Source organism: Abramis brama, assembly GCF_963993115.1.
Source record: "Abramis brama genome assembly, chromosome: 20".
Lineage (NCBI taxonomy): Eukaryota > Metazoa > Chordata > Actinopteri > Cypriniformes > Leuciscidae > Abramis > Abramis brama.
Genome location: NC_139982.1, coordinates 34,624,230 through 34,651,829, shown reverse-complemented (window position 1 = coordinate 34,651,829; position 27,600 = coordinate 34,624,230). Strand labels below are relative to the sequence as shown.

Below are 27,600 nucleotides of genomic sequence, written 5' to 3'. Positions count from 1 at the left end.
GTGAAATGCCCAGTACTGCTTATAGCACCGTTCTGGGACAACCAAGCCTGGTTTCCAGTCCTGATGCAGTTAGCAGACTCCGCTCCATGACCAGTGCCATTGAGGAGAGATCTCCTCTCGCAGGCCAGGGGCTCGATTTGGCACCCACACCCAGAGCTGTGGTCCCTTCATGCGTGGACGCTCAACGGTTACCCGTTAGTCTCACGGATGGAGTGCTGAACACCATCACTCAGGCTAGAGCGCCTTCCACCAGGCGGCTTTATGCCTCGAAGTGGTCGGTTTTCTCCAGCTGGTGTACAACTCGGGGCCTGTCACCCCTCGATTGTGAGGTGACGGAGGTTCTCTCCTTCCTACAAGAGCTGTTGGACAAGGGCAGATCCCCTTCCACGCTCAAAGTCTATGTGGCGGCTATCGCAGCGTGCTCGACAGCAACGCCAGGCCAGTCACTGGGAAGGAACGATTTAGTCATCCGCTTCCTCAGGGGAGCTAGGAGGCTGAATCCCCCCAGACCTCCCTCAGTCCCGGTGTGGGACCTTTCTACGGTCTTGGCAGCCATGAAAGGTCCCCCCTTTGAGCCTATCCAATCTGTCAGCCTCAAACATCTGTCTTTCAAAACGGTGTTTTTGATGGCCCTCGCTTCGGTGAAGCGCATAGGCGATCTGCACGCGCTCTCTGTGAGTCCAACGTGCTTGGAGTTTGGGCCCAATGACTCCAAAGTCATACTCAAACCTAGGCACGGCTACGTGCCGAAATCCCTCAACACTCCGTTTAGGGCTCAGGTTATTTCCCTGTCTGCCCTGCCGGGATCAAACGAGGAAGGGGACTCGAGCTGTCTTTGCCCCGTTAGGGCTTTAAGAGCTTATGTGTCCCGCTCCGCTGCCTTCAGACAGACGGAGCAGCTCTTTGTCTCGTTCAGTGGACGTTCCAAGGGAACGGCTGTTTCGAAACAGAGCCTGTCCAGGTGGGTGGTTGACGCCATAACAATGGCTTATACTACCAAGGGCCTTCAGTGCCCGTTGGGCATTAGAGCGCATTCCACGAGAGGCGTTGCCTCATCGTGGGCCTGGTCTAGCGGGATTTCCTTACAGGAAATATGTACGGCGGCGGGCTGGGCCTCGCCGTCTACATTCATTAGGTTCTACAACCTAGAAGTTCCCGCCTTGCAGGCCAGGTTGTTTTCGGTTTAGCCGAATCAGCTGTCTAACCAGGACACTGATTTCGCAGGCGCACAACGCCACCGAAGACTTCACCGCACTTGCAAGCCAAGTATTTCGGTGTATTCGAGTCAGCTGTCTAAACACGGCACTGATATCGCAGGCGCACAGCGCCGCCGAAGTTTTCTGGGCAGAATTGTGTAAGACCCATGTTTTTCCCACATTAGCCAGGCTCCCTCCTGCCTATGTGATGTTATATCGCGTCTAGAACGCACCTATTTGGGCGAAAGTGTGTAAGTCCCACATTTCCCACATCAGCCAGGTTTCCCCTGCCTATGTGGTGCTGTTTCGCGCCTAGGGGCGCATATATCTGGGCAAACTTGCGTAAGACCCACATTTCCCACATTAGCCAGGCCTCCCCCTGCCTATGTGATGTTATATCGCGTCTTAGGACGCAGCTATCTGAGGGTGGTTGTCCCCCCCCCCTCCAGACTCTCCGAAGTCTACCGGGTGATTATGCACTGTATACCTGGACTAGCTTCCAGTGGTCGGTGTTTTCTCATCCCAGCACGCACGGCGTCTTACAAGTGGTTCCCGCAGCGTTCTACGAACGCAGTACGAGAGAACTCTCGTAAGAGAACGTACTCGGTTACTAACGTAACCTCGGTTCTCTCTAGAAGAGGGAACGAGTACTGCGTTCCCTGCCGTGCGCGCGGTTCGCTCTGGTTCGCTTCGGCGATGAAAACCAGTTGAATCAGCCTACTCGAGCTCCTTTTATAGGGGATGGCCACACCCGTTTCGGCGGGATGTGACGAGGAGCGCGCGAAGCACTCTCATTGGTCTGATGTTGCATCAGCCCTCGCTCGATAGGCTCATGCAGTTGCCGCAGAACAGCCAATGAGTGAGCGAGCCGTCTCGCCATGGCTGTGCACTGCCGCAATGCGTTTTACAAATATGAAAATTAAGGATAATTTTGCTTCAGTATTTCGTGAAAAGAGACTTTTCCCGCAGCGTTCTACGAACGCAGTACTCGTTCCCTCTTCTAGAGAGAACCGAGGTTACGTTAGTAACCGAGTACGTTTTCCTCCCATAGAAAACCAGTATAAGAAAACGCTTAACGTGGCTTACTGTACTAAGACAGTGATATTAAATTACCAAACTCTGCACACATCATATTTATAAACCATACTATGTATAAAAAATAAGATGAGCCCAGAAATTGAACGCAACGTCTTTAATTACACGTTAAGCGTTTTCCTCCCATAGAAAACCAGTATAAGAAAACGCTTAACGTGGCTTACTGTACTAAGACAGTGATATTACATGACCAAACTCTGCACACATCATATTAATAAACCATACTATGTATAAAAAATAAGATGAGCCCAGAAATTGAACGCAACGTCTTTAATTACACGTTAAGCGTTTTCCTCCCATAGAAAACCAGTATAAGAAAACGCTTAACGTGGCTTACTGTACTAAGACAGTGATATTACATGACCAAACTCAGCACACATCATATTTATAAACCATACTATGCATAAAAAATAAGATAAGCCCAGAAATTGAACGCAACATCTTTAATTACACGTTAAGCGTTTTCCTCCCATAGAAAACCAGTATAAGAAAACGCTTAACGTGGCTTACTGTACTAAGACAGTGATATTACATGACCAAACTCTGCACACATCATATTTATAAACCATACTATGTATAAAAAATAAGATAAGCCCAGAAATTGAACGCAACGTCTTTAATTACACGTTAAGCGTTTTCCTCCCATAGAAAACCAGTATAAGAAAACGCTTAACGTGGCTTACTGTACTAAGACAGTGATATTACATGACCAAACTCAGCACACATCATATTAATAAACCATACTATGTATAAAAAATAAGATAAGCCCAGAAATTGAACGCAACGTCTTTAATTACACGTTAAGCGTTTTCCAACCATAGAAAACCAGTATAAGAAAACGCTTAACGTGGCTTACTGTACTAAGACAGTGATATTACATGACCAAACTCAGCACACATCATATTAATAAACCATACTATGTATAAAAAATAAGATAAGCCCAGAAATTGAACGCAACGTCTTTAATTACACGTTAAGCGTTTTCCTCCCATAGAAAACCAGTATAAGAAAACGCTTAACGTGGCTTACTGTACTAAGACAGTGATATTACATGACCAAACTCTGCACACATCATATTTATAAACCATACTATGTATAAAAAATAAGATAAGCCCAGAAATTGAACGCAACGTCTTTAATTACACGTTAAGCGTTTTCCAACCATAGAAAACCAGTATAAGAAAACGCTTAACGGTAATTTAATATTAATGTCTTAGTACAAAAAATACATGAAACTGGATGATCCATTTTTTTTTTTTTTGATTCTTCTGTTCATGTTCCTCTGTGTTCCGTCTTTTATGTGTTTACTGGCGGCTAACAAACAAACAAAGATTGTAGGCTCATAGCGCCACCTACTGTGATGGGGTTGAATTTGTATTTTATTTTAATCCTCGAATAACGCTAACATTAGAACATTGGCAAAGGATTGGTAAAACATACAAATACACACACAAAATAAAATAATACATAATTTCTGCATAATTGACACATCTTACCACAAATTAAGAATATTTACAAATTACTTACTAAAAGAAACCTAAAATTATATAAAATATAATGACATGACAAGGACACAGACACTGCAGTCGTATTAATTCACTAACATACAGACATTAATACACTAGGAAATCTTCTAAATACATGGATTTCTTTAAATATTTCGTCATAATATTTAAGGAATCTTAGGGTTTTTTTTATTCTTTAAATAAGTGATTTAAGAAATGAGCACAGTTCACTTCATAAAGTGGGGATTAGATGGAATACTGTTTGCATAATTGTTGCATATGAATGAAGAATCGATTAATCTCTGCCAATTTCCCCTCGTGACTATATCGCACAGGTGAAGCAGAGCTACGAATCGATTGCCCTAAACTCAGAGTTTTCCCCCTTACTGTGCCTGCGCGAAGACAGAAGTTAGAAAATGTAATCTCTAATGCAGCAAAAAAGAAAACAAAAAGCGGTAATGAAAAGCCTGGTGAATGTCCTCAGATGTGGGTCATGGTGGTGTATATTCACCCGAAGGAAAAACGGCTATGGTGAAGGACACTGTTGAGTGGATCTGAAGCGCTACTCTTTCAAACACACTTCAACAGTTGAAAACATTAGATTTCATGTGTTTTTCACTTTTAAAAACACATATGGATAAAATCTTATGTTTCATAGCAGTCTGAACATAGCTTACGAAACTTCCCCATTTCGCTGAACTTTAACCCAGAGCTAGAGAGAGAGAGAAGCTGATTACTCTAGGCTCCTCCCACTCGTTCTCCTCCTCCAATCAGAATGCTGGAAGACTCATTGGTCACAGCTGTAATGGAGGACAGAAGCTTTAAAAGCTCTTGTGGTGAATCAGTGTGTGTCTGACACTCAGACCGCTCTCTATCTCTGTCATGTTCCTCTCTGCGGTATGGTAATATAATGTTTCCTCCTGTCAGCTCCAGGCTCTTTTGGGCTGTGTGTGTGTGTGTGTGTGTGTGTGTGTGTGTGTGTGTGTGTGTGTGTGTGTGTGTGTGTGTGTGTGTGTGTGTGTGTGTGTGTGTGTGTGTGTGTGTGTGTGTGTGTGTGTGTGTGTGTGTGTGTGTGTGTGTGTGTGTGTGTGTGTGTGTGTGTGTGTGTGTGTGTGTGTGTGTGTGTGTGTGTGTGTGTGTGTGTGTGTGTGTGTGTGTGTGTGTGTGTGTGTGTGTGTGTGTGTGTGTGTGTGTGTGTGTGTGTGTGTGTGTGTGTTTCATTTAAACCAGTTTGAGTCTCTATGTTGGGCTCATTATGGGGGAAACCTTTGACAAAAAACATTTCCAGTCTCTCACCCATTTGCTCATGAGTTTTTGTCCAGCTAACAATCTACATGAAGAAAAGTTTGTTCTCAGACTATTTAAAACAAACCGAAGAGAAATGGATGTTTTTCATCATTTCTAATGTTTCTAAAGATAGTAGTTAATCAGTGAATCCTGAAAGCTGAAGCTGTATGGCAGTCTCCACACTTCATTAAGCAGCACAGCCTTTCTCAGCTGATCATAAGAGAGGTTTCTTCAGCATCTCGCCAGTGTTTCTGAACCATCAGGGCTTATTTGAAATCAATTCAAGAAAATGACACAATATATAATAATGCATGAATAAAACAAAGATTTAGATTTAATCTGTAATCCTAAATAAAGCATTAATTAGTGTGCTAAACACAGATGAAGACAGAAATGAGGCTGAATATAAATCTTCATTCTTCATGCTGGTCTGGAACGACAGTAAATGGCCTAAATTACAGGCAAATAAAGAAGTGTCCCTTTTTCCAGATTCTGTATTTAAATGAATGTTATAAAATCTAAAAACGCTTTACAGATCCTTATTGGAAAGGGTTTGTTGTTGATGAAATGTTTGCACATGCGCCTGAGGAACAGTCCTTAAGAGACTAACAGATTACAGACAGAAGAAATGGTAAATGGACTGCATTTATATAGCGCTTTCACAGACCCATGGCCACCAAAGCGACCATTACGTTTATTGTGAAAAACAAACAAACAAAATAAACGTTTCTTGTGGTTTCTGAGACGGCACAGTCTGCCACCCAGTGGAGAAATACTGCTCTACATCTCATATATTTACATATCGTGTCTTCTACATTTGAAATATACACAAAGTGCACAATGAGGCTAAACATGTCATGCCAACACAAGCAAACCCGAGTCAATGCAGTCGAGAGCCTCAACACTAGTGTTACCGGTTCCAGATTCCCAGCACTGATGATCAACCGGTTACAGGAGTAAACTCACAGAAACAGCAGCGGCTGAGAGAGTTCGCTAGATGTGTTCCCTTGGGGAGTGTAGAGGTCCAGTGCGGCCTTCATTGTGTGTGTGTGTGTCTGTGTGTGTGTGTCTGTGTGTACCTGAGCGCCTGTCCTCCTCTCCCACTCAGCCTCGGCGATGAGGACGGCCACGGCTGCCTGGGCCGCCTCCTCTCTGGCCTGTCTCCTCGTGGAGCCGCTCATGGGGGGGAAGGAGCGGCCCTCCAATGTTACCCAGGAGAGGAATCTGAGAGACCGTGAGAAGAGTGGATGACATGACAGTGAGGACACAATGAGATCAAGGCCTTCATTGAGGGCCACCGCCTGGCCAGTCCTCTGGCCGTAAATGAACACAGCACTGACGGGGTGCATATTGAATTTTGATGTTCGTCCGCGTTTCTTTTATGCATTAACTGGCGGCTAGTAGCAAACAAACAAAGGTTATAGGTTCATAGCGCCACCTACTGTTCTGGGGTTTATTTTTTTATTAATACTCGAATAACATTGGCGAAGGATTGGCAATACATACAAATACACACACAAAATAAAAGAATACATAATAATACCAGATTGTCTGGGAAAATAGTTTTGTGCAAATAATGCCCAAGGCCTATCTGTTTCCATTAAAAATATAAATCAATTAAAAATACTATTCAGCCAGTGGAAAAGATTGAGGAAAACTTTCTCTGAAATGTTTTTTACACTATTTGATTTATGTATTCAAAAACAAGGCAAGATATAGGCAACTACTTGATTTTTAATAATGTAATGTGTCTTGTACTGTTAAACGTTATCAAGTGGATGAATAATCATATGCAAATGATATGCAGATTAGGATCTGCATAGTAAAACTAAACAGTAAAACTGTTTGGTATCACAAGCTTCTTGTGAATAGGCCATATGTTAGATAAAGATGAAGGATATATCCGTTTCCATGAAGACACTGCTTTAGGAGAAATACTACTTATAGAGAGTAATGTTCTTCTGATATGAATATTATTGCATTTTTTATCTAACAAGTCAATACCATCTATCATTAATCGAGGAATGTCTTCCTTTAAAGGAGAGTATTGTAAGGATTAATTGATAAGCTGCAGAAGTTTAGGCAAAATACTTTAGATTATTCTCAAATTCTCTTTGAGTAATATTAATACTGTTTTCCTTACTAAATTTTTCATAACTAATCAGAGTCCCATCCGTGTTAATAAATTTTGAAATAAATATTATATTCTTTTCTACACATTCTTTATTAAATAGCTTCCTGTTTTTATATAGGATATATTGATTATTCCATACAATGCATTTGTGAGGTGAAAATTGTGTTTAAAAGCCAGTTTGCAAGAATCCAGTGCTTGCTTGTGAAAATCTGATAAATGGATAGGTAACTTCTTACATTTAAAATTACAACTTAGCAAAAACTTTAAACCACCACAGCGGTTAAATAATACATTTGGAATGAAAAACCAGGGAGCATTTCCTCCCAGCACACATTGTTTGACCCAGTTGACTTTAAACACTTGACTGAGAGTTGTGAAATCAAGAGCATTAAAGCCTCCCTCAGCATGGTCCCTAATCATTGTTTTCCTTTTGATGTATTCAGTCTTGTTTTTCCAAATACATTTAAATAAGAGAGAGTCAATTGACGTTGCTGTTCTTTTGTCCACATATAACGATAATCTTAAAAACACCAATCTTGAGATTCCTTCCGCTTTTGAAAGCAATGTTCTTCCTTGTATAGTTAAGTCCCTTTGAAGCCATCTGTTAAAAATGTTTTTGGTTTTCTGTAGCTTAGGGGTAAAGTTGTTGTCCAGTCTTTCCTTCACTGATTTTTTAATTGTTATGCCGAGATATTTCACTGACTGCTTGACCTTAATACCATTGATAACAGTGTTGTTAGAGTCATGACCAGCACGTATTTCACTCTTTTCTGTGTTGATTCGGAGGCCTGAAGCTTTTGAAAATAGATCCAGTCCTTTCAAAACTCTCAAAACATGGTTTTCATCTTTAAGAAAAATACAAGTGTCATCTGCTAACTAAAATGTTAAAATAACCTCACCTATTCTTATGCCCTCAACATTGATACAATTTACAGTATAAAGATTCAATAATTCTGCTGCAATTAAAAACAAAAAGGGGGAAATCGGGCAACCTTGCCGAATACCTCTACTAAGTACGAAACGCTTAGATGTACCTTCTGCTAGGGAAACACTACTGTTTATACCTCTATATATAGTTCTGACCATATTCTTAAATTTAAAACCAAATCCAAATGTATCTAAGGCTGTATATATAAATTCATGTTCAATAGAGTCGAATGCCTTATAGAAGTCTAGGAACAGAATAATGGCTCCTTCAATAAGATCAGAGTAGTCCATCATATCCAATACAAGACGTTTATTATAAGAAATGTCTACCCTTGATAAAGCCTGATTGTGTTATTGAAATAATATCTTCTAAACAAGGTTTTAATCTTTTTGCAAATAAAGAGTATATAAAAGCAAATAAAAGAATAAATTAACAATTTATAATCAGAATTTAGGAGAGTAATAGGCCGCCAGTTTTCAATGTGACGATTATCTTTATTTGGTTTTGGCAGAAAGTGCAATAAGACCTTGTTTCATAGTTACTGTTAATTCGCCAGAACCTAAACAATCTTTAAATACAGTGAAAATCAATTCTCTTAATTCTTTCCAAAAAGTTCTCTAAAATTCAAATGGCAAGCCATCAGGACCAGGGGCCTCATTTATAAACGTTGCGTACGCACAAAAGGAGGCGTACGCCGCTCTCTACACAGTAATTGGTATTTATAAAAAGCAAGCTTGACGGGAAAATGTGCAGTCTTTCACGCACACTCTGACCCAGGCGTACGCACAAACACGGGTGAAATGAGAAATGGCGACACCGTCAGCAGATGGAAGAAACACGTGAAAGTGTGTGAGACTGAAGACCGTTGTGTAAAAGAAAGGGCAATACTGCCCCATAAATAACATGAAGACTTCACAAAGCAAGTCTTACAATTAACAGCCTACATGAACACCCGTTTGATCGATCTGCAGTTTAACAAACTAAATCAAACGAAGATTACAACAGAAATGCAAATTAACACATATTTGCAAAAAGATATAAATATGTTCTGCAATAATATTAGCATGTTGTGCAATTCATCCTCATAACACATCTGTAGCTCGTCAGATGCAATCAAATGGATGGTAATAAAATGCCATGATGCCATCACAGTGTGTAATGACGTGAGTGAAGTTACGTTTCTTGGTTTTCCTCTGTGTTTGCCATGATTTCGCAATCGATGAATATTAACTTGTGGGCGTTTCACGGACTATTTATGGGAAGCTATGGCCGTGACATGAGGCCGCAAAAGCTGCGCTACATTTAGAATTTATTGTGATTTATTAAGGGAAGACAGCGTAGGATGTGCGTGCGCACGGTTTTATAAATCCGAATATTTCTGTGCGTACGCACGTCCTGTTTCATCCGTAAGCCACTTCTGACGCAAATCCTACGCAAAGTTTTATAAATGAGGCCCCAGGGGGGGCAAAAACTTTTCAACGATCCTGATTTCTCCCTGCTCTTGGGAAGTCCACTATGGATTAGCAAATTCGTGTTCCTCTTGTAGGCTGCCAGGAGCTTAATATCCTTACCCTCAGGGGTGTCTGCCAATGTTTCCGCAAAGCTGCTTGTGAGCCTGGCAGCCTCCGGAGTGTACGAATATGTGGCCGGGACTAAGACCTTCCCTTCCCTTGAGGGTCCGGGTTCTGGATTTGTCTGTAACCGGCAGTGTTCTTTATAAATCGCTCTAAGCCGTGACCTAGAATAGCCCCTCGCTCGAAGAGCTCGGAACAACGTACACTTAGCCTCCTGAAAGCTTTCCTCTCGTGAACAGATTCTCCTGAACCTCAGAAGCTGAGATAATACTACACCTCTAAATGTGTGTCTTGGATGGTAGCTCTGATGGTGCAGTAAAGCGTGAGTATCTGTTTCCTTAAAGAACATTTTGAAATCCAACTGTCCTGTAGAAAGAAACTCAGGCCCCTTGTATACTATTGTATCCAGAAACTCCATGGCCTGTTCATTTATCGCCGCTTTAACCTTAATCGAGGCATGATGTGCATTTAATACCCCTAAAAAGGTTTCGAACTCCTGTCGACTGCGATCCCACACTCCCCAGACATCGTCTAGAAACCGAAAGTAGGATAAAGGGACCTTCTCACATTTAGGAAAGACCGTTTCCTCTTATTGGGCCATGTATATATATTTGCATAAGCTGGTGCAAACCTTTGTCCCATAGCCGTCCCTTTAATCTGGAGCTAGAAGTCCCCCTCAAACTCACAATCATTACGAGTCAAACTTAAGTTCCAGAATTGCCTCATCCGGTCGAGAAGCATAACAGTCTCGCACGGCCTTTAATCCTAGGGGAGTCTCAATGTTAGTAAAAAGACTTTCCACGTCCAGTGAAAACAAGAATGCATCAGGTGGCACTCTCAGGCTTTGGACATTTTCCAAGAAGTCAATAGGGATTAGGTATCCCTAATGTAACTAAAATGCTTAGAAGTAACATTAAGTAACATTACTTAATTCTGACATTACATAGAGAATGTGCATTTGAGCGCAGACTAAAAACGATTGCACACTTGATCTTGTTTTGAAATACGCTTTAGTTCATTTTTAAAAGCCGCCAGATCTAATTCCTGTTTCAGCTCGGTAGACAAGGAGTGCCAGAGTTTAGCACCCTGGACAGTAAAGGCCGTCTGTCCGAAGGTCTTTTTTCTAACGGGCACTTTCACATTTCCATTAGCAGCCCCTCGTGTGATGGAGCCCACTGATCGAAGTGGGACTATGAGTCGTCTGAGAACATCAGGGGATTGTTTGTGCAAACATTTATACATCAATTTCAAGTTACAGAATTTAATACAATTTTCAAAGTTTAAAAAGCTTAACCTCTGCAATACTCCACAATGGTGTGTTCTGACAGATGCTTTATCTAATATTTTTAGTGCTCTGTTATAAATCATTCTTAAAGGCCTGATTGTTGTGACTGTTGCCTGTGACCAGGAGGTTATACAATAACTGAGGTGGGAGAAAATCATTGCATGCATAAATGTATTTGCCGCATGAAATGGTAAACAGTCCCGTATGATTCTGAAACTGCAAGTTTGCCCTGGCTGTTCTAGTGATCTTTTTGACATGACTTTCAAATGATAATTGGGAGTCCAGAATTAGTCCCAGATATTTTACTTCTTTAACCTGGGCAATATTTTGACCATTAATTGTCAGATGCAATTCTTCCAAGGGGTGTGATCTGGAAGCAAAACAAACTGACACAGTCTTACTCAGATTTAGGGTTAGTCCTGAGTTTTGAAACCATACTGACACAGAGTTAATGTGTTGCTGTAACTGCGCAGTAATGGCCTCAACACTTTTGCCACTCACATAAACGACTGTATCGTCTGCATACATTTGGAAACCTGCACCCGGACAGATGTTTGGTAAATCATTTATGTACAATGTGAAAAGCAGAGGCCCAAGAATTGAACCCTGGGGGACACCTGTTTTCAGTGTTGTGAAGGATGACTTTTCATTGTTAATTATTACACATTGTTGTCTATGTTCCAAATATGTCTTAAACCACTGTAAAGTTGTTTTGTCAAAGTTCAACTGGGATAATTTCTGTAAAAGTACATTAAGTGCGTCGAAGGCTTTTTTTATATCCATGAAAACTGCTCCAATTATTTGGCCTTTGTCAATTGCTAGTTTAAGTTGTTCAATAAAATAGCAATTGGCCATTTCCGTCGAATATTGGGGCCGGAATCCAAATTGTAGAGGATGCAGTATGTTATTGTACTGTAAGAAAGACGCTAGCTGATTGGCTAAAAAATTTCCAGTACCTTAGAAAAAATTGGTAAAATGCTAATTGGTCTATAATTGCATGCTAGATCTACCTTTCCGGATTTATATATAGGTATAACCCTGGATTGTTTCCAAGCATTTGGAAATGCTCCATTTTTAAAAGAGAGATTTGCCAGTTGAGTTAAAGGTTTTACCAGTATTTCTTTATTTCTTTTTAGAAAGGAAGTGTCCATGTTGAAAAGATCTTTGGCATGACTATTTTTTACTTTTTCAATGACAGCTAGCACCTCTTGCTCAGTTGTTTGTTCAAGGAAAAATGCGTCAATTAAATTATTAGGTTGGTGATGCTCTACCCTGTTGTTCAAATCATAGCAATCCGACACTTCCTGAACCGACGAAATAAAATAATCATTAAGTTCCTGTGCGATACGCTTACTATCATTTACAAACTCGTCCCCGATTTTGAGTTCACACAGGTGGGGTTGCTTTTCTTTAGGTTTCACAATGTTGTTAATTGTTTTCCACATTACTGATGGATTTCCTCTTGCCTCAGTAATTGCTGTGATATAGAAGTTGCTTTTAGCAAGTCTCATATCCTTTATCACTTTTATATAAAACCATATCAGTGTTAAGCTTGCTTTTAATTGCTTGTTTTAGAATTTGGTCTCGCTGCTTCATAAGTTTTTTAATAGATTCATTTATCCAGGGTAGGGATCTCGGTTTACCACTTTTCCTCTTTTTTAGGTATTTAGACACAATTCCATCTATTATATTCATGACTTGCCTACAGCTACTGTTCACCTCATCCCACGCCATGTTAGTCCAATTTATTTCTTTTAACTCATTGTCCAATTTGGGAACATCATTTTTAGGAATTATTAGTGAGTTGTAGTTAGGCTTTTTGAATTTTACAAAGCGTTTATTAGATAATTTTCTCACCATCAGGGATATTATGATCTGACATTCCAGTCAAAAGGTTATTAGACTTCAAAATGCGTTCTTCTTTGTTTGTAAAAATTAAGTCGATTTGCGTCTTACTAGATTTTGTAATTCTTGTAGCCCTTGTATTCTATGTAGCATAAAGTGGGGATTAGATGGAATACTGTTTGCATAATTGTTGCATATGAATGAAGAATCGATTAATTTCTGCCAATTTCCCCTCGTGACTATATCACACAGGTGAAGCAGAGCTACGAATCGATTGCCCTAAACTCAGAGTTTTCCCCCTTACTGTGCCTGCGCGAAGACAGAAGTTAGAAAATGTAATCTCTAATGCAGCAAAAAAGAAAACAAAAAGCGGTAGATCTTGTAGCTATCAAACTACTGCAGTTTAACAAACGGTTGCTTTCCTCCAGTTCGTGTTGCTCAATGAATAAACAATATTGCCCATGTGTGCAGATACACCAGCGCCTCTTTTATTCAGTTAGTGCTTAAATTAAATGCTTATTCATTAACCTTGCTAAAATTAAACCATGAATGTCCTCAGATGTGGGTCATGGTGGTGTATATTCACTCAAAGGAAAAACGGCTATGGTGAAGGACACTGTTGAGTGGATCTGAAGCGCTGCTCTTTCAAACACACTTCAACAGCTGAAAACATTAGATTTCATGTGTTTTTCACTTTTAAAAACACATCTGGATAAAATATTATGTTTCATAGCAGTCTGAACATAGCTTACGAAACCTCCCCATTTCGCTGAACTTTAACTTTTTTGTTTTTCGTCGATCTTAAAAACAATTTTATATCCTCAAGTTCGTAGCTACGATCCACAACTTCACTTTGAGAAAAATTCACGCTACATTCTGAGGAATCACTGTCACTCTCGGTGTCTTGTGTCTCGTGTACGTCATCAATAGGTTCTCTTGCTCCGTCAACTTTGCTTCACTAGTTTCACTTAGGCCTATAGCCGTTTGATTCTGTTCGTCATTTCTGCTGTCTTTTTTGTTATCCGACAGAGAAACCAGACTCGACGACTCACTAGAAACCGTAACTACGGATGCAATATTAGGACACGACTCAGTTTGATCATTCGGAGCTGTGGCTAACTCAGCCTCAGACTCCCCAGGAGGATTTTCTAAACTTTCTGTCACAACCGAGCCTCCACTCGGCACAACTGTCTCCATTTCACCGTTACTTTCCTCACCCTGCTGAACCATTCTATTCTCATTTTCTTTCTCCCCCTTCATTATTTTTATTCGGACAATTTCGGATTAAATGTCCCATTTTTCCACATCCGAAACACTTAATCTTACCAGTAGTGACAAAAATGGTATAACTAAAGTCCTCAATACGAAAATTTAGAGATAGATCCAGATCTGCGTCATCTGGAATGACCATGTAAACAAAACGCCTGAAAGAAACTATATGTTTCAATAACGGTGATTCACTGCTGATCGGTATCTTTTTAATTGGAGACACTATCTTACCATAGCGAGACAATGCTTGAGTTAAGATCTCATCACTCACAAAAGGAGGTATGTTTGAAAGTGTTACTCTTTTGGCAGGCAACGAAAGGGGTAGAACTGACACAAATTCTCCACTAACTACAATTCCCCGCTCTACCAACTCATTTGCTTTTTCTACGCTGTCCAAAAAAACCACTAAAGCATTATTCATCCTAGAAGCGGACAAAACACCTGCGTGTCCAACCACCTCTTCAACAGCCAAGCAACAGTCCTCTATGCTCACCGCGGACGTCACCTTTACTGCGTGACGTCTTGTAAGTGAGCACAAACCCTGCACCCGCTGGGCCGACATGCTTCCTAGAAACCGGACAGCACACGGCCCTACTACAACACTAAGTAACAGAACACAAACAGAAAAGAGCAGCTTCACTCACAGCATTCAGCACCACTCAGCCCCGCCGCTCACACCTCACACCAAACACTCACACCAGAGAGAGAGAGAGCTCAGACTGTGTTCACACTGTACTGATGGAGTCGTGGAGGACGAGCTGCACTGAGAGAGAGAGAGAGAGAGAGAGAGCCAGAGGATGTGTGACATCGAGGATGTGTGAGTGAGTGAGTGAGTGAGTGAGTGAGTGTGTGTACCTCCTATTATTGGGGGCCACGCTCTCCTGGATCGTGAGCAGGAGTTCCCCCCCACGAGCGGTGTGTACCTCCTATTATTGGGGGCCACGCTCTCCTGGATCGTCAGCAGGAGTTCCCCCCCACGAGCGGTGTGTACCTCCTATTATTGGGGGCCACGCTCTCCTGGATCGTCAGCAGGAGTTCCCCCCCACGAGCGGTGTGTACCTCCTATTATTGGGGGCCACGCTCTCCTGGATCGTGATCAGGAGTTCCCCCCCACGAGCGGTGTGTACCTCCTATTATTGGGGGCCACGCTCTCCTGGATCGTCAGCAGGAGTTCCCCCCCACGAGCGGTGTGTACCTCCTATTATTGGGGGCCACGCTCTCCTGGATCGTGAGCAGGAGTTCCCCCCCACGAGCGGTGTGTACCTCCTATTATTGGGGGCCACGCTCTCCTGGATCGTCAGCAGGAGTTCCCCCCCACGAGCGGTGTGTACCTCCTATTATTGGGGGCCACGCTCTCCTGGATCGTCAGCAGGAGTTCCCCCCCACGAGCGGTGTGTACCTCCTATTATTGGGGGCCACGCTCTCCTAGTTCGTCAGCAGGAGTTCCCCCCCACGAGCGGTGTGTACCTCCTATTATTGGGGGCCACGCTCTCCTGGATCGTGAGCAGGAGTTCCCCCCCACGAGCGGTGTGTACCTCCTATTATTGGGGGCCACGCTCTCCTGGTTCGTCAGCAGGAGTTCCCCCCCACGAGCGGTGTGTACCTCCTATTATTGGGGGCCACGCTCTCCTGGATCGTCAGCAGGAGTTCCCCCCCACGAGCGGTGTGTACCTCCTATTATTGGGGGCCACGCTCTCCTGGATCGTGATCAGGAGTTCCCCCCCACGAGCGGTGTGTACCTCCTATTATTGGGGGCCACGCTCTCCTGGATCGTCAGCAGGAGTTCCCCCCCACGAGCGGTGTGTACCTCCTATTATTGGGGGCCACGCTCTTCTGGATCGTCAGCAGGAGTTCCCCCCCACGAGCGGTGTGTACCTCCTATTATTGGGGGCCACGCTCTCCTGGATCGTCAGCAGGAGTTCCCCCCCACGAGCGGTGTGTACCTCCTATTATTGGGGGCCACGCTCTCCTGGATCGTCAGCAGGAGTTCCCCCCCACGAGCGGTGTGTACCTCCTATTATTGGGGGCCACGCTCTCCTGGATCGTCAGCAGGAGTTCCCCCCCCACGAGCGGTGTGTACCTCCTATTATTGGGGGCCACGCTCTCCTGGATCGTCAGCAGGAGTTCCCCCCCACGAGCGGTGTGTACCTCCTATTATTGGGGGCCACGCTCTTCTGGATCGTCAGCAGGAGTTCCCCCCCACGAGCGGTGTGTACCTCCTATTATTGGGGGCCACGCTCTTCTGGATCGTCAGCAGGAGTTCCCCCCCACGAGCGGTGTGTACCTCCTATTATTGGGGGCCACGCTCTTCTGGATCGTCAGCAGGAGTTCCCCCCCACGAGCGGTGTGTACCTCCTATTATTGGGGGCCACGCTCTCCTGGATCGTCAGCAGGAGTTCCCCCCCACGAGCGGTGTGTACCTCCTATTATTGGGGGCCACGCTCTCCTGGATCGTCAGCAGGAGTTCCCCCCCACGAGCGGTGTGTACCTCCTATTATTGGGGGCCACGCTCTCCTGGATCGTGAGCAGGAGTTCCCCCCCACGAGCGGTGTGTACCTCCTATTATTGGGGGCCACGCTCTCCTGGATCGTGAGCAGGAGTTCCCCCCCCACGAGCGGTGTGTACCTCCTATTATTGGGGGCCACGCTCTCCTGGATCGTCAGCAGGAGTTCCCCCCCACGAGCGGCCGCGTACTGCCGCAGGCCAGAGAGGCAGTTTAGGAAGTCCAGCAGCCGCGGCCGTCCCTGCCAGGACAGAGAGAGACTCGAGATTAGATCATGTGACACACAGAAAATGAAGCAGACGGGAATGAAAGCGTGTGTTAGTGAACGTCTGACTCTAGTTCTGTGTTAAACGGCTGAAGCGTCTCTAGAAGCCATACGGGTCGCTACAGGTTTACTGCGGTGCGTCTCGTCTGTTTTACCTGGAATAACAATGGAAAACAGTCCCAGACACTGATGGCTACTAGTCGGAGTAGTTTTAGCACTATTAGTGCATTTCTCTGTTTCTGAACGAGTCTCTGCTGTGAACTAAACCCTCATGCTCTTCACTAGCTGTCAGTGTCAATCATCTTTCACAGAGACTAGATTACAATCACTGGTGACGGTTCACAGATTAATAGAATATCATCTGAAGGGGACCGTTGGCGTAATTATCAGCCCTAATAGACCCTGTTTCATCCCTAATATTAGAGACTACTTTCTCCTCTTGTTCCTGTTCCTCTCTCGGTCATCACACTCTTTCTGTGGTGTCAGTCGTTCTCTCACCCTCTCCAGCCGCCTCAGAGCTCTCCGGGCCGCTGCCTCCCTTGCAGCCCTCCTGGTTCTCCCGGACCCCTCAGGGAACTCCTCTCCCCCAGGCGGACCCGGACCGTGAACCTGACAGAGAGAAAGATGAGGAAGGAGAATATAATAAGTGTATTCTTTGTGCACAACATGTTCATCTACACAAACACAGCTCAGTGTGTGATGAGTCCTGACACGCTTGTATAGCCGCGTTTCCACCGCAGGAACTTTCCCCAGGAACTAGAACTTTGGGCTGGTACTCGATGTGTTTACACCGCAGGAACCAGGGTCTAAATGAAGTTCCGGGTCAATATTTCCCCCTCCGGTAGTCCCTGCTCACGAGGTAGTACTTCTTCAAAGTTCAGGAACTTTCAGGGGTGGGACTTGTGCTCTGCAAGCTGATTGGTTGAGTTCACACCGCATTTTGGTTGGATGACTCCACGCAGCATTTTATTTATTTTTAGCCTCCCTTTTTAAAAAATCTATTGCGGATCGTGTCGTGGCTTCATGCAGTAAGAGTTGTCTGTCTGCAAATATGGAGTTTGAGTCTGATCTGCTCCATAGGGCTTCGATTATGAGGCGTGTCTTAACCGAACCAGGAGAAAGAAAAACCCAGTGGGTAAGGGTTTCATATTACTTTGAAGGTACCCCCGGGAGCCGCCATTGGCTAACAAGCCTTCACCTGCAGTTAGCATCCCATTGACTCCCATTCATTTTGGCATCACTTTGACAGCAAATAACTTTACATCTGAGGCGTTTAAAGACTCCATTTGTCCATGGTTTATTTCTAAAGAAACACGACAATGTATAAAATGCTCCATTACCTTGTAGCTTACGTTATGGCCCTGTAGAAGCAGTTTTTGTAAAAGTAGGCTAACGATTGCGTCATAACCACGCGACTCTCTGGAAATTACCGTAGAGACAGGAAGAGAAGCTCGCAGTCAATCGGGGGGACGTGGAGGCATAAAGTCAAGGGAGAAGCCCATAGAGTCATGACGTTGCTCCTGCTCCTAGCTCATGGACAGCTCCTACTCATGCTCTCCGTCTCTGCAAGATTCGGAAGGGAAGGGTTCAGATTTCGCTCGGCACAGCTACTAGAAAACTTACAACTGTCAGGCAGGCTGCTCACGTCACATCCACGTCTTCAAGCTCAGTTTGAGTCTGCGCAGTACGCTTGGCAATCAGGAAATGAGGGCTTCTAATGTGCTTCACTTTCTCTCCGTTGAAGTCTATGGGGTCGCTGTGTCCAGTTTATATACTGTCTATGGAAAAACCTCTGCACTCAATTGGATAGACCTACAACCAATCAGAGCAACGCAGTGAGTGACAAATGCCTTGATTGCGGTTCTCTGTTCGTCTTTTAAAATGAATGCGCTGTCGATTTCTTTTATAACAGACGCGATAGCAAAATCTAAACATCTCAGTTCTCCAGCTGCAGTCGTCTGTTGAAAAACAATTCAACCCAAGCGCTCTTTAGTGACGTTGTGACTACGTAACTGCAGATCATCTGGGCTGGTCCGAATACCATTTTTTGAGCTTCGAAGCTTCGGTATATATATTATATTTCGCAATTCTGACTTTATAATACGCAATTGGGAGATATAAAGTCTGAATTGCATGATATAAAGTCGCAATTTCGTGTTATAAAGTCAGAATTGTGAGATATAAACTATTCTGAGGTAAAAAAAAAAAAAAAAGTAATTTTTTTCCCCCTTAGAATTGGACTTTATATCTCACAATTGTTAGTTTATATTTCACAATTCTGAGAAAAGATTTCAGAATTGCGAGATATAAACTCGCAATTACGTGTTATAAAGTCAGAATTGCGAGATATAAAGTCGCAATTGCGAGAAAAAAAAGTCAGAATTCTGACTTTATATCACGCAATTCTGACTTTATATCTCGCAATTCTGAGATGTAAACTCCCAATTGTGAGATAAAAAGTCGCAATTATCTTTTTTCTGTGGCGGAAACAAGCTTCCATAGCAGTCCTAGCAGCTAGACTAGTTATTCAAAGCTAGCATAACAACTTGCTTGTCCAGTCAGTGATTAGGAAAGATAACCAGGACTTAATTCAAGTCTGTGAGTTGATTAAAGTGAATGTGATTTGAGCATGAATAGGCTATATACATGAGAGCTTGGTAAGCTACACTGTAAAATATTTCCAGACTTTCACAATATTTAACTGTGTTTTTTTACAGTAAAATACTGTTTTAATTGTTTTACTGTAAATAATTGTAATTTTACAGTAATGTGGATTCGCTCACTGACTTTTAACTATCTGCTGTGATATGACAGCAAATTACTGTAAAAAAAAAAAAAAAAAAGGCGATCGACCCCCCCAGATAGCAAGCACAGTTTGGCCCCCCACTCACTTTTATTCTGAAATCGCGAGGAACAGTTCGCATATATTTAGAAACATATTGATGTATTCTCCTGTGTTGGCGTAGGTTTACAAATGATTTACCTTACACATCTGATGAAATGGCTCACATTCATCTCTGACAGACCTCCATCTTCTCTTTCATATTAAAACATTCATTATATCGAGCCAAGATTCAGATATGAGTTTCTCCTTACAGCAAATGTGAACGTCGCAGACCGGAGAGTATTGAGTTGCATATCGTTCCTAATTTAGATTCCAATAAGGTAAAAAAAAAAAAAAAAAAAACATTGGAAATTATTCACATTTAGTCTTATTGCAAAACATTTATCTGTAGCTGAATATGAATAAACAAGTTAAACTAAAGAACACTTACGGAACGTTTGACTGGTTTAAAAACACTATAGAAAAACTAGCCTAATATACATTCCAAGCGTTATTAAAGACAAGTAAACACTTAAAGTAATTAAAAAAGATCAAATAAACAAATCGCAAGATACCACTGACCAAAGATACGATTTAAGTTACCATGCCAACACAAGACTGATCTCATGAAATGGCGTAGCCTATGTATGACACGCCAATTCGTATTTCCATTTTTGGCGTGTTATCAACACGCATAATCGCTTTTCAGCGTGTTTATCAACGCCGTTGACTTACGTTACATTACTATATATAATTAATATGACCTATCCCAACCGCGTCCCTAAACCTACCCATCACTGGGGTTAATACCATTTATGAGTGTTCCCCTACCATCCTAGGAAAAAAAATATTGCTCCCCAGATGTAGATATACATTTTGCTCCGTTTCGCTCGGACATTTAACGGCGTACACATACACGCGGATAGCTCAAAATGCGTATAAATAACACGCCACTTGACTTGAAAGTGGCGTGTTATTTATACGCAAAGTCATGATGTCATGTTGCCAACACAAGCAACCCCGAGCGACTGGACAATGCAGTCGAGAGCCTGTTACCGGTTCCAGATTCACTGATCAACAGGTGGCAGTAGTAAACGCACAGAAACAGCAGCGGCTGAGAGAGTTCAGCACTAGATGTGTGTTACCTGGGGGTCCATTATAGCCTTCCCCGACGAAGGCCACCGCACTCCCCATCCTCTGGCCGACTTCGTATACTTGGGATATGGGGTCGGGGTGGCGGTGGCGGTCTTCCTCCTCCATCATCAATTTTGAAGTTCGTCCGCGTTTCTTCTTCTTTTATGCGATTACTGATGATTAGCAAACAAACAAAGGTTGTAGGTTCATAGCGCCACCTACTGTGCTGGGGTTGAATTTTATTAATCCTCGAATAACAATAACATTAGAACATTGGCAAAGGATTGGCAATACATACAAATACACACACAAAATAAAAACATAATTAATTTCTACCTAATTGACACATCTTACCAAATTAAGAATAGTTATAAATTACTTAATAAAAGAAAAATATAATGACATAAGGATGTCAGCTCAAGGCCTCATGGACACCTCCACAAACCCGTCTCCACACCGGCGTATATGACTCCGACCCCAACCAGATGAACTGGACACATATTGTGAATGTTCTGATTCATTCTGACTTCTGACCAGTAATATGCTGCCTGAATCATAATCATACATAATCATAATCATACACTGTTGGTTTGTTGGCCAGAGGAGAACTGGCCCCATGTTCACATTTGCTGTCAGGAGAAACTCGTATCTGAATCTTGGCTCGATATAATGAATGTTTTAATATGGAAGAGAAGATGGAGGTCTGTCAGAGACGAATGTGAGCCGTTTCATCAGATGTGTAAGGTAGATGTGTGAATGGCTCACATTCGTCTCTGACAGACCACCGTCTGTAAGGTAAATCATTTGTAAACCTATATTCATTTCGAGTCGGACAATAATGCCTACAGAGTCAGAGTGCTGTATAGAGATGAAACAGGTATAGTTTAGTAGTTTAATTACGGTTATTATAACGTATTTGTCATCTGCTTGTATGTATCCATTATTTATTAATAGCCTACAAGTCTGCTGTCTGAATGATGATCAAACATGTACTGATGAGTTTAATAGATTATTCTAAGATAATGAAAAACAATTCCATAACATTTATCTTTGGAGTTTTTTCTAAGAATTTCTACTAAATCAAAACTTATTCTCTCCTTTTTGAGATTTTGGATCATTTCCTTCCTTTTTCCCTCATATTTTTTACTGGCATGAAGTTGGTTTGACGTTGGACGTTCGATATTCGCATATTTAGGGACCGTCTCAAAATTACATGCCACATCGGTATAAATGTTTCTAACTTAGCATTTGAAGACAATGATTTACAGTCCTAAAACCAACTGTACATTGTTCACCCAGGTCTCATGTATGATGCACACCTTTTAGATTTTTTAGATTTATGACAATAAACTCTTAAATCATATGCAAATATCGCTATGTATTGCACTACTGTATGGGATAGTATAGTGTGTGAGTCAAAAACTGACATGTCTTTATTCTTCTTTTCTAATAGCACTAAATCTACTTTCACTTCAGGTATTATCCAAGGTGGCACTACTGGTAATGGTACTGTAGGACTAATTTTTAATTCAGTTAATTTGAACTCTGTTGCCTTTTTTAAAACTGTCCATCCAAAGCTTTTCGTCTCCCTCTTCTCCTTTTCCCAACAACACAGGTTGTCAATTCATTAAGTGAATTTATTCATGTTGCTTATTACAGTGTGAATATTGAGAATTATAGTAAATGACTGCACCTTGTGATATAAAATGAAATAAAATGTATTTATGAATAACGTGGAGGAAAGTCACGTGATCATCTGTGTGTTTTCTTGAGGAACAGCTCCATCTGCTGGTCATTCATGAGTTCATCATGACAGTTATATATTTTATCATCTTCTATTACGCTATCACACAAAGCGATTATTTCAGATCAGTATAATGAATTATAAATTATAATTAATTATTATAAAACATTAATTATAAAGAATTTGTAGCGAAAAGCACGACTCAGTGCTCACTTTATTTATCTGAGTCTACAGCTAACGGGTGACAGTTCAACCAATCAAACGCTCTGTTGTGTAGCACGTGACTGATTGCGGAAGTGCGCGCGGAGGGTCGCGCTGTGTTTATCAGATGTTCTTTAGTGTCGAATGACCCGTAAACAGCAGCACACCACCATTAACCAGATAACTTTAACACTTTTACTAGTACAACCGACAAGCAAACATTCGTTATGAGCGTTTAACCCACCACAGGTATGTTGTCATTTCAGTGTTTCCTCAGAATAACTTCAGTTTGTCGCGTGACCCTGTCCAACAGTCCCATATTTACATTCAGACTCATATTTCATCTTTCATATCTGATCTGGATAGACATGAATGTTTTATTACATATTACAGATGCAATGTCATGTTCATTTCTAATAAACAGACACCGCAAATTGTAGTTTATGAAGTAATAGGCTATGTGATTAAAATGGCATGATATTAGAATAATATTGTCATAAATCTCATATATATTAAGATATTGTTAAGAGCAAACGCAAATCTAAACAGTGTTTTTCACTAATTATTGTTGTTGTTACCTAGAACGTGCTGTCATTCAGTTATTTTATTTCATACTAAAGGAGATTCATAATCATAATTTATTATTGTTATGCTATCTATACTATTTAGTGGAAACGATAGTGAGATTAAATCTAAAACTACTCAAGATCATGGACAGGTTTAGATATTATTTTTATGATTTAACACATTTACCCAGTTTCTCATCACTACAAGCTGATATATTATACAGATATTAAAATACTTATACAACACCAGTCATATCTGTTGATTCAAATAATAATCTGAGTATAGTATTACAGTAATAAACACTTTGCCTTATTGTCATGAAAATAGTGCTTAAATGGCTTGATTTGATATTAGGGTAAAATATGTATGGAAGCTTATTTCTGCCACAGAATTAAAAACAAAAAATGATTTGTTGATAATTATTATTATGTATTTTAAAGGTGCAGTGTGTAATGTTTAGCGGCATCTAGTGGTGAGGTTGTGAATTGCACCCAACAGAAGTTACGGTGGCCGACAGGAAGTGACGTAAGTGACCTAAGGTAATAAAAACATAACGGTTCATTATGAAAGGTCTTGAAAACATAGTTATGATTATGATGTGCATTTCTGTCAGCAGATCCTCCTGAATATTACACAGTGCAGCTTTAAGTGAGAGTAAGCTGATGTGGTTCGCAGGCGTCTGATGGGCGAGGAGGCCCGCTGACCGGAGGAGCCGTGAGGATGACCGTGGTGTGGCTGCTGGACTGCCTGTGCCACAGACCGGGGTGTGTCACCGTTGCCCTCTGCTGGTCCCCGCGGACGAACCCCTTCTATAGGCCGCAGCTCAGGAGGTTTTGGTTCTGCCGGGTCGGGCCGTACGCAAACACCTGCGCCTTCAGCACGTCGCCGCGGCAGGAGTCGGCGGATCTGAGGCGTCGCTCGTATCGTCTGCGCGCCGCTCTGGACTCGGTTCGGAAAGCAGTGAGCGGGAAGCGAGTGGAGATTCTGTCCCGACTCAAAGCTGTGAAAGTGAAATCAACACCCCCTCTTTTATCACAGGCTCCGCCCTCTGCACCCAAGGCTCCACCCTCCACATACAAGGCCCCACCCACTTCATCTCAAGCTCCACCTCCTGCACTTGCTGCTACGCCAACTAAGATTCAAGAACAGAAGGAGCGCGGAGTGACCGAAACAGCCCCGCCCACTCAACCTCAGGCTCCACCCTCCACACACAATACCCCACCCACTGCACCTCATGCTCCGCCCTCCACACACAAGACCCCACCCACTGCACCTCATGCTCCGCCCTCCGAACTTGCTCCTAAAGCAACTATGATCCAAGAACAGGAGCGTGAAGGGATTGGAATATCCCCGCCCACAGCACTTCAAGCCCCGCCCTCCACATACAAGGCCCCATCCACTGCACTTCAAGCCCCGCCTTCCACAGACAAGGCCCCGCCCACTGCACTTCAGGCACCGCACTCCACACTCAAGGCCCCGCCCACTGCACATCAAGCTCTGCCTTCTTGTGTTTTTCCGGCAGCTAAGATTCAAGAACATGAAGCAGCCCCGCCCACTACACCTCAGGCCCCGCCCCCCACTCAAACCACACCCCTCTTCCACCCGTGGTCTCTCAGCACTCATCTGGGCGAGACCTACGACTATCTGTCCCACCATATCAACTCTTACTTCAGAGGCTACGCTGATCAAGCTGTCGCTCCACCCACGTCCTCTCGCCCCGAAACCCCGCCGTTCTCTCTTGCCAACTACATCACCACATCAGCGCCGAGCGTACAAGCCTTCGTGGGGAACTACATCAGCCCTCTGGTTCCCCGCTTCCGATCGGAGGCCAGAAGAGTGTCGACGGAGGCGGATAAAGCAGAAGAAGCGTCCAAGAGCAGAGACCGGAGCGCTGAGGAGGAGAGAGCCAGACGCCTGCAGATCCAGAGAGACAAGGTGTGTGTGAGAGAACTCTTATTATTCACAAAGGGGACAGGTGAGACAAACACACACACAGGTGTGAGACACACACACAGGTGAGACACACACACACACACACACACAGGTGTGAGACACACACACACACACAGGTGTGAGACACACACACAGGTGAGACACACACACAGGTGAGACACACACACACAGGTGAGACAAACACACACACAGGTGAGGCAAACACACACACAGGTGAGACACACACACACACACACACACACACAGGTGAGGCAAACACACACACACAGGTGAGGCAAACACACACACAGGTGAGACACACACACACACACACACACACACACAGGTGAGGCAAACACACACACAGGTGAGACACACACACACACACACACACAGGTGAGGCAAACACACACACACAGGTGAGGCAAACACACACACAGGTGAGACACACACACACACACACACACAGGTGAGACACACACACACACACAGGTGTGAGACACACACACACAGGTGAGACAAACACACACACAGGTGTGAGACACACACACAGGTGAGACACACACACACAGGTGAGGCAAACACACACACAGGTGAGACACACACACACAGGTGAGGCAAACACACACACACAGGTGAAACAAACACACACAGGTGAGACAAACACACACAGGTGACACACACACACACAGGTGAGGCAAACACACACAGGTGAGACACACACACACACAGGTGAGACACACACACACACACAGGTGAGACACACACACACACAGGTGAGACACACACACACACAGGTGAGACAAACACACACACAGGTGAGGCAAACACACACACACAGGTGAGACACACACACAGGTGAGGCAAACACACACACAGGTGAGACACACACAGGTGAGACACACACACACACACACACACACACACAGGTGAGACACACACACAGGTGAGACAAACACACACAGGTGAGACACACACACAAAGGTGAGACACACACAGGTGAGACACACACACACACACACAGATGAGACACACACACACAGACACAAAGGTGAGACAAACACACACAGGTGAGAAACACACACACACACACACAGGTGAGACACACACACGCACAGATGAGACACACACACACACACACAGGTGAGACACACACACACACGCACAGGTGAGACACACACACACACACGCACAGGTGAGACACACACACACGCACAGGTGAGACACACACACACACACACACACACACACACACACAGGTGAGACACACACACACACACTCACACACAGGTGAGACACACACACACAGGTGAGACACACACACACACGCACAGGTGAGACACACCCACACACACACACACTCACACACAGGTGAGACACAAACACACAGGTGAGACACACAAACACACACACACACACACACACACACACACACACAGGTGAGACACACACACACACACACGCACAGGTGAGACACACACACAGGTGAGACACACAAACACACACACACACACACACACACACAGGTGAGACACACACACACAGGTGAGACACACACACACACGCACAGGTGAGACACACACAGGTGAGACACACAAACACACACACACACACACACAGGTGAGACACACAAACACACACACACACACAGGTGAGACACAAACACACACACACACACACAGGTGAGACACACACACACAGGTGAGACACACAAACACACACACAGGTGAGACACAAAAACACACACACACACACACACACACACACACACACAGGTGAGACACAAACACACACACACACACACACACACAGGTGAGACACACACACGGCAGGTACAGTACACGCCCCTCCCTCTACAGGAACTCCACTGTACTGATGAACATCTGATGTGTGTATAAACAATTAAATTCCACATAAGGCCGGTTTTATATTAAAGGAACATATCATGAACATCTGAGTTTCTCCGTGTGTCAGTGCTATAATCTATAATCGGGTCCAGTGCTTCTACCAACCCAGAAAACGTGAAAAGTGAAACCCAGTAACTGTGTTCTGGTCAGTCTTTCTCTGCAAGCATGTTATAAATAAGCCGATCAGATTTCGCTCTCCTTCTGACGTATGAAGAGGATCTTATTATAATATTAGCGGCCCTTAATCTGCACGTTTACACACACCAGCCGACATTTGGTTCCACAAGCGACAACAGAGACCAGTTCTAACGCACTGATGAAGATCCAGCAGAGCCTGAAGCTGTTCTGTGGTTGAGCACAGACGAGCACTGAACACTATTGACCAGAACATGTCACCGCTGTCTT

General features: G+C 43.4%; 1 protein-coding gene across 1 annotated transcript in view; it reads left to right on the top strand.

Annotated features, from left to right (window-relative positions):
• The first annotated feature begins 22,874 nt into the window (after positions 1-22,874).
• The window catches only part of LOC311071278 (calcium-independent phospholipase A2-gamma-like), a 34,274-nt gene continuing 29,548 nt past the window's right edge, over positions 22,875-27,600 (top strand). The window contains exons 1-3 of the mRNA XM_084095576.1: positions 22,875-23,038; positions 23,797-23,881; positions 23,973-25,291. Coding sequence (XP_083951702.1) covers positions 24,077-25,291 — 1,215 coding nt within the window. The 5' untranslated portion in view covers positions 22,875-23,038; positions 23,797-23,881; positions 23,973-24,076. The remainder of the gene's footprint in view (positions 23,039-23,796; positions 23,882-23,972; positions 25,292-27,600) is intronic.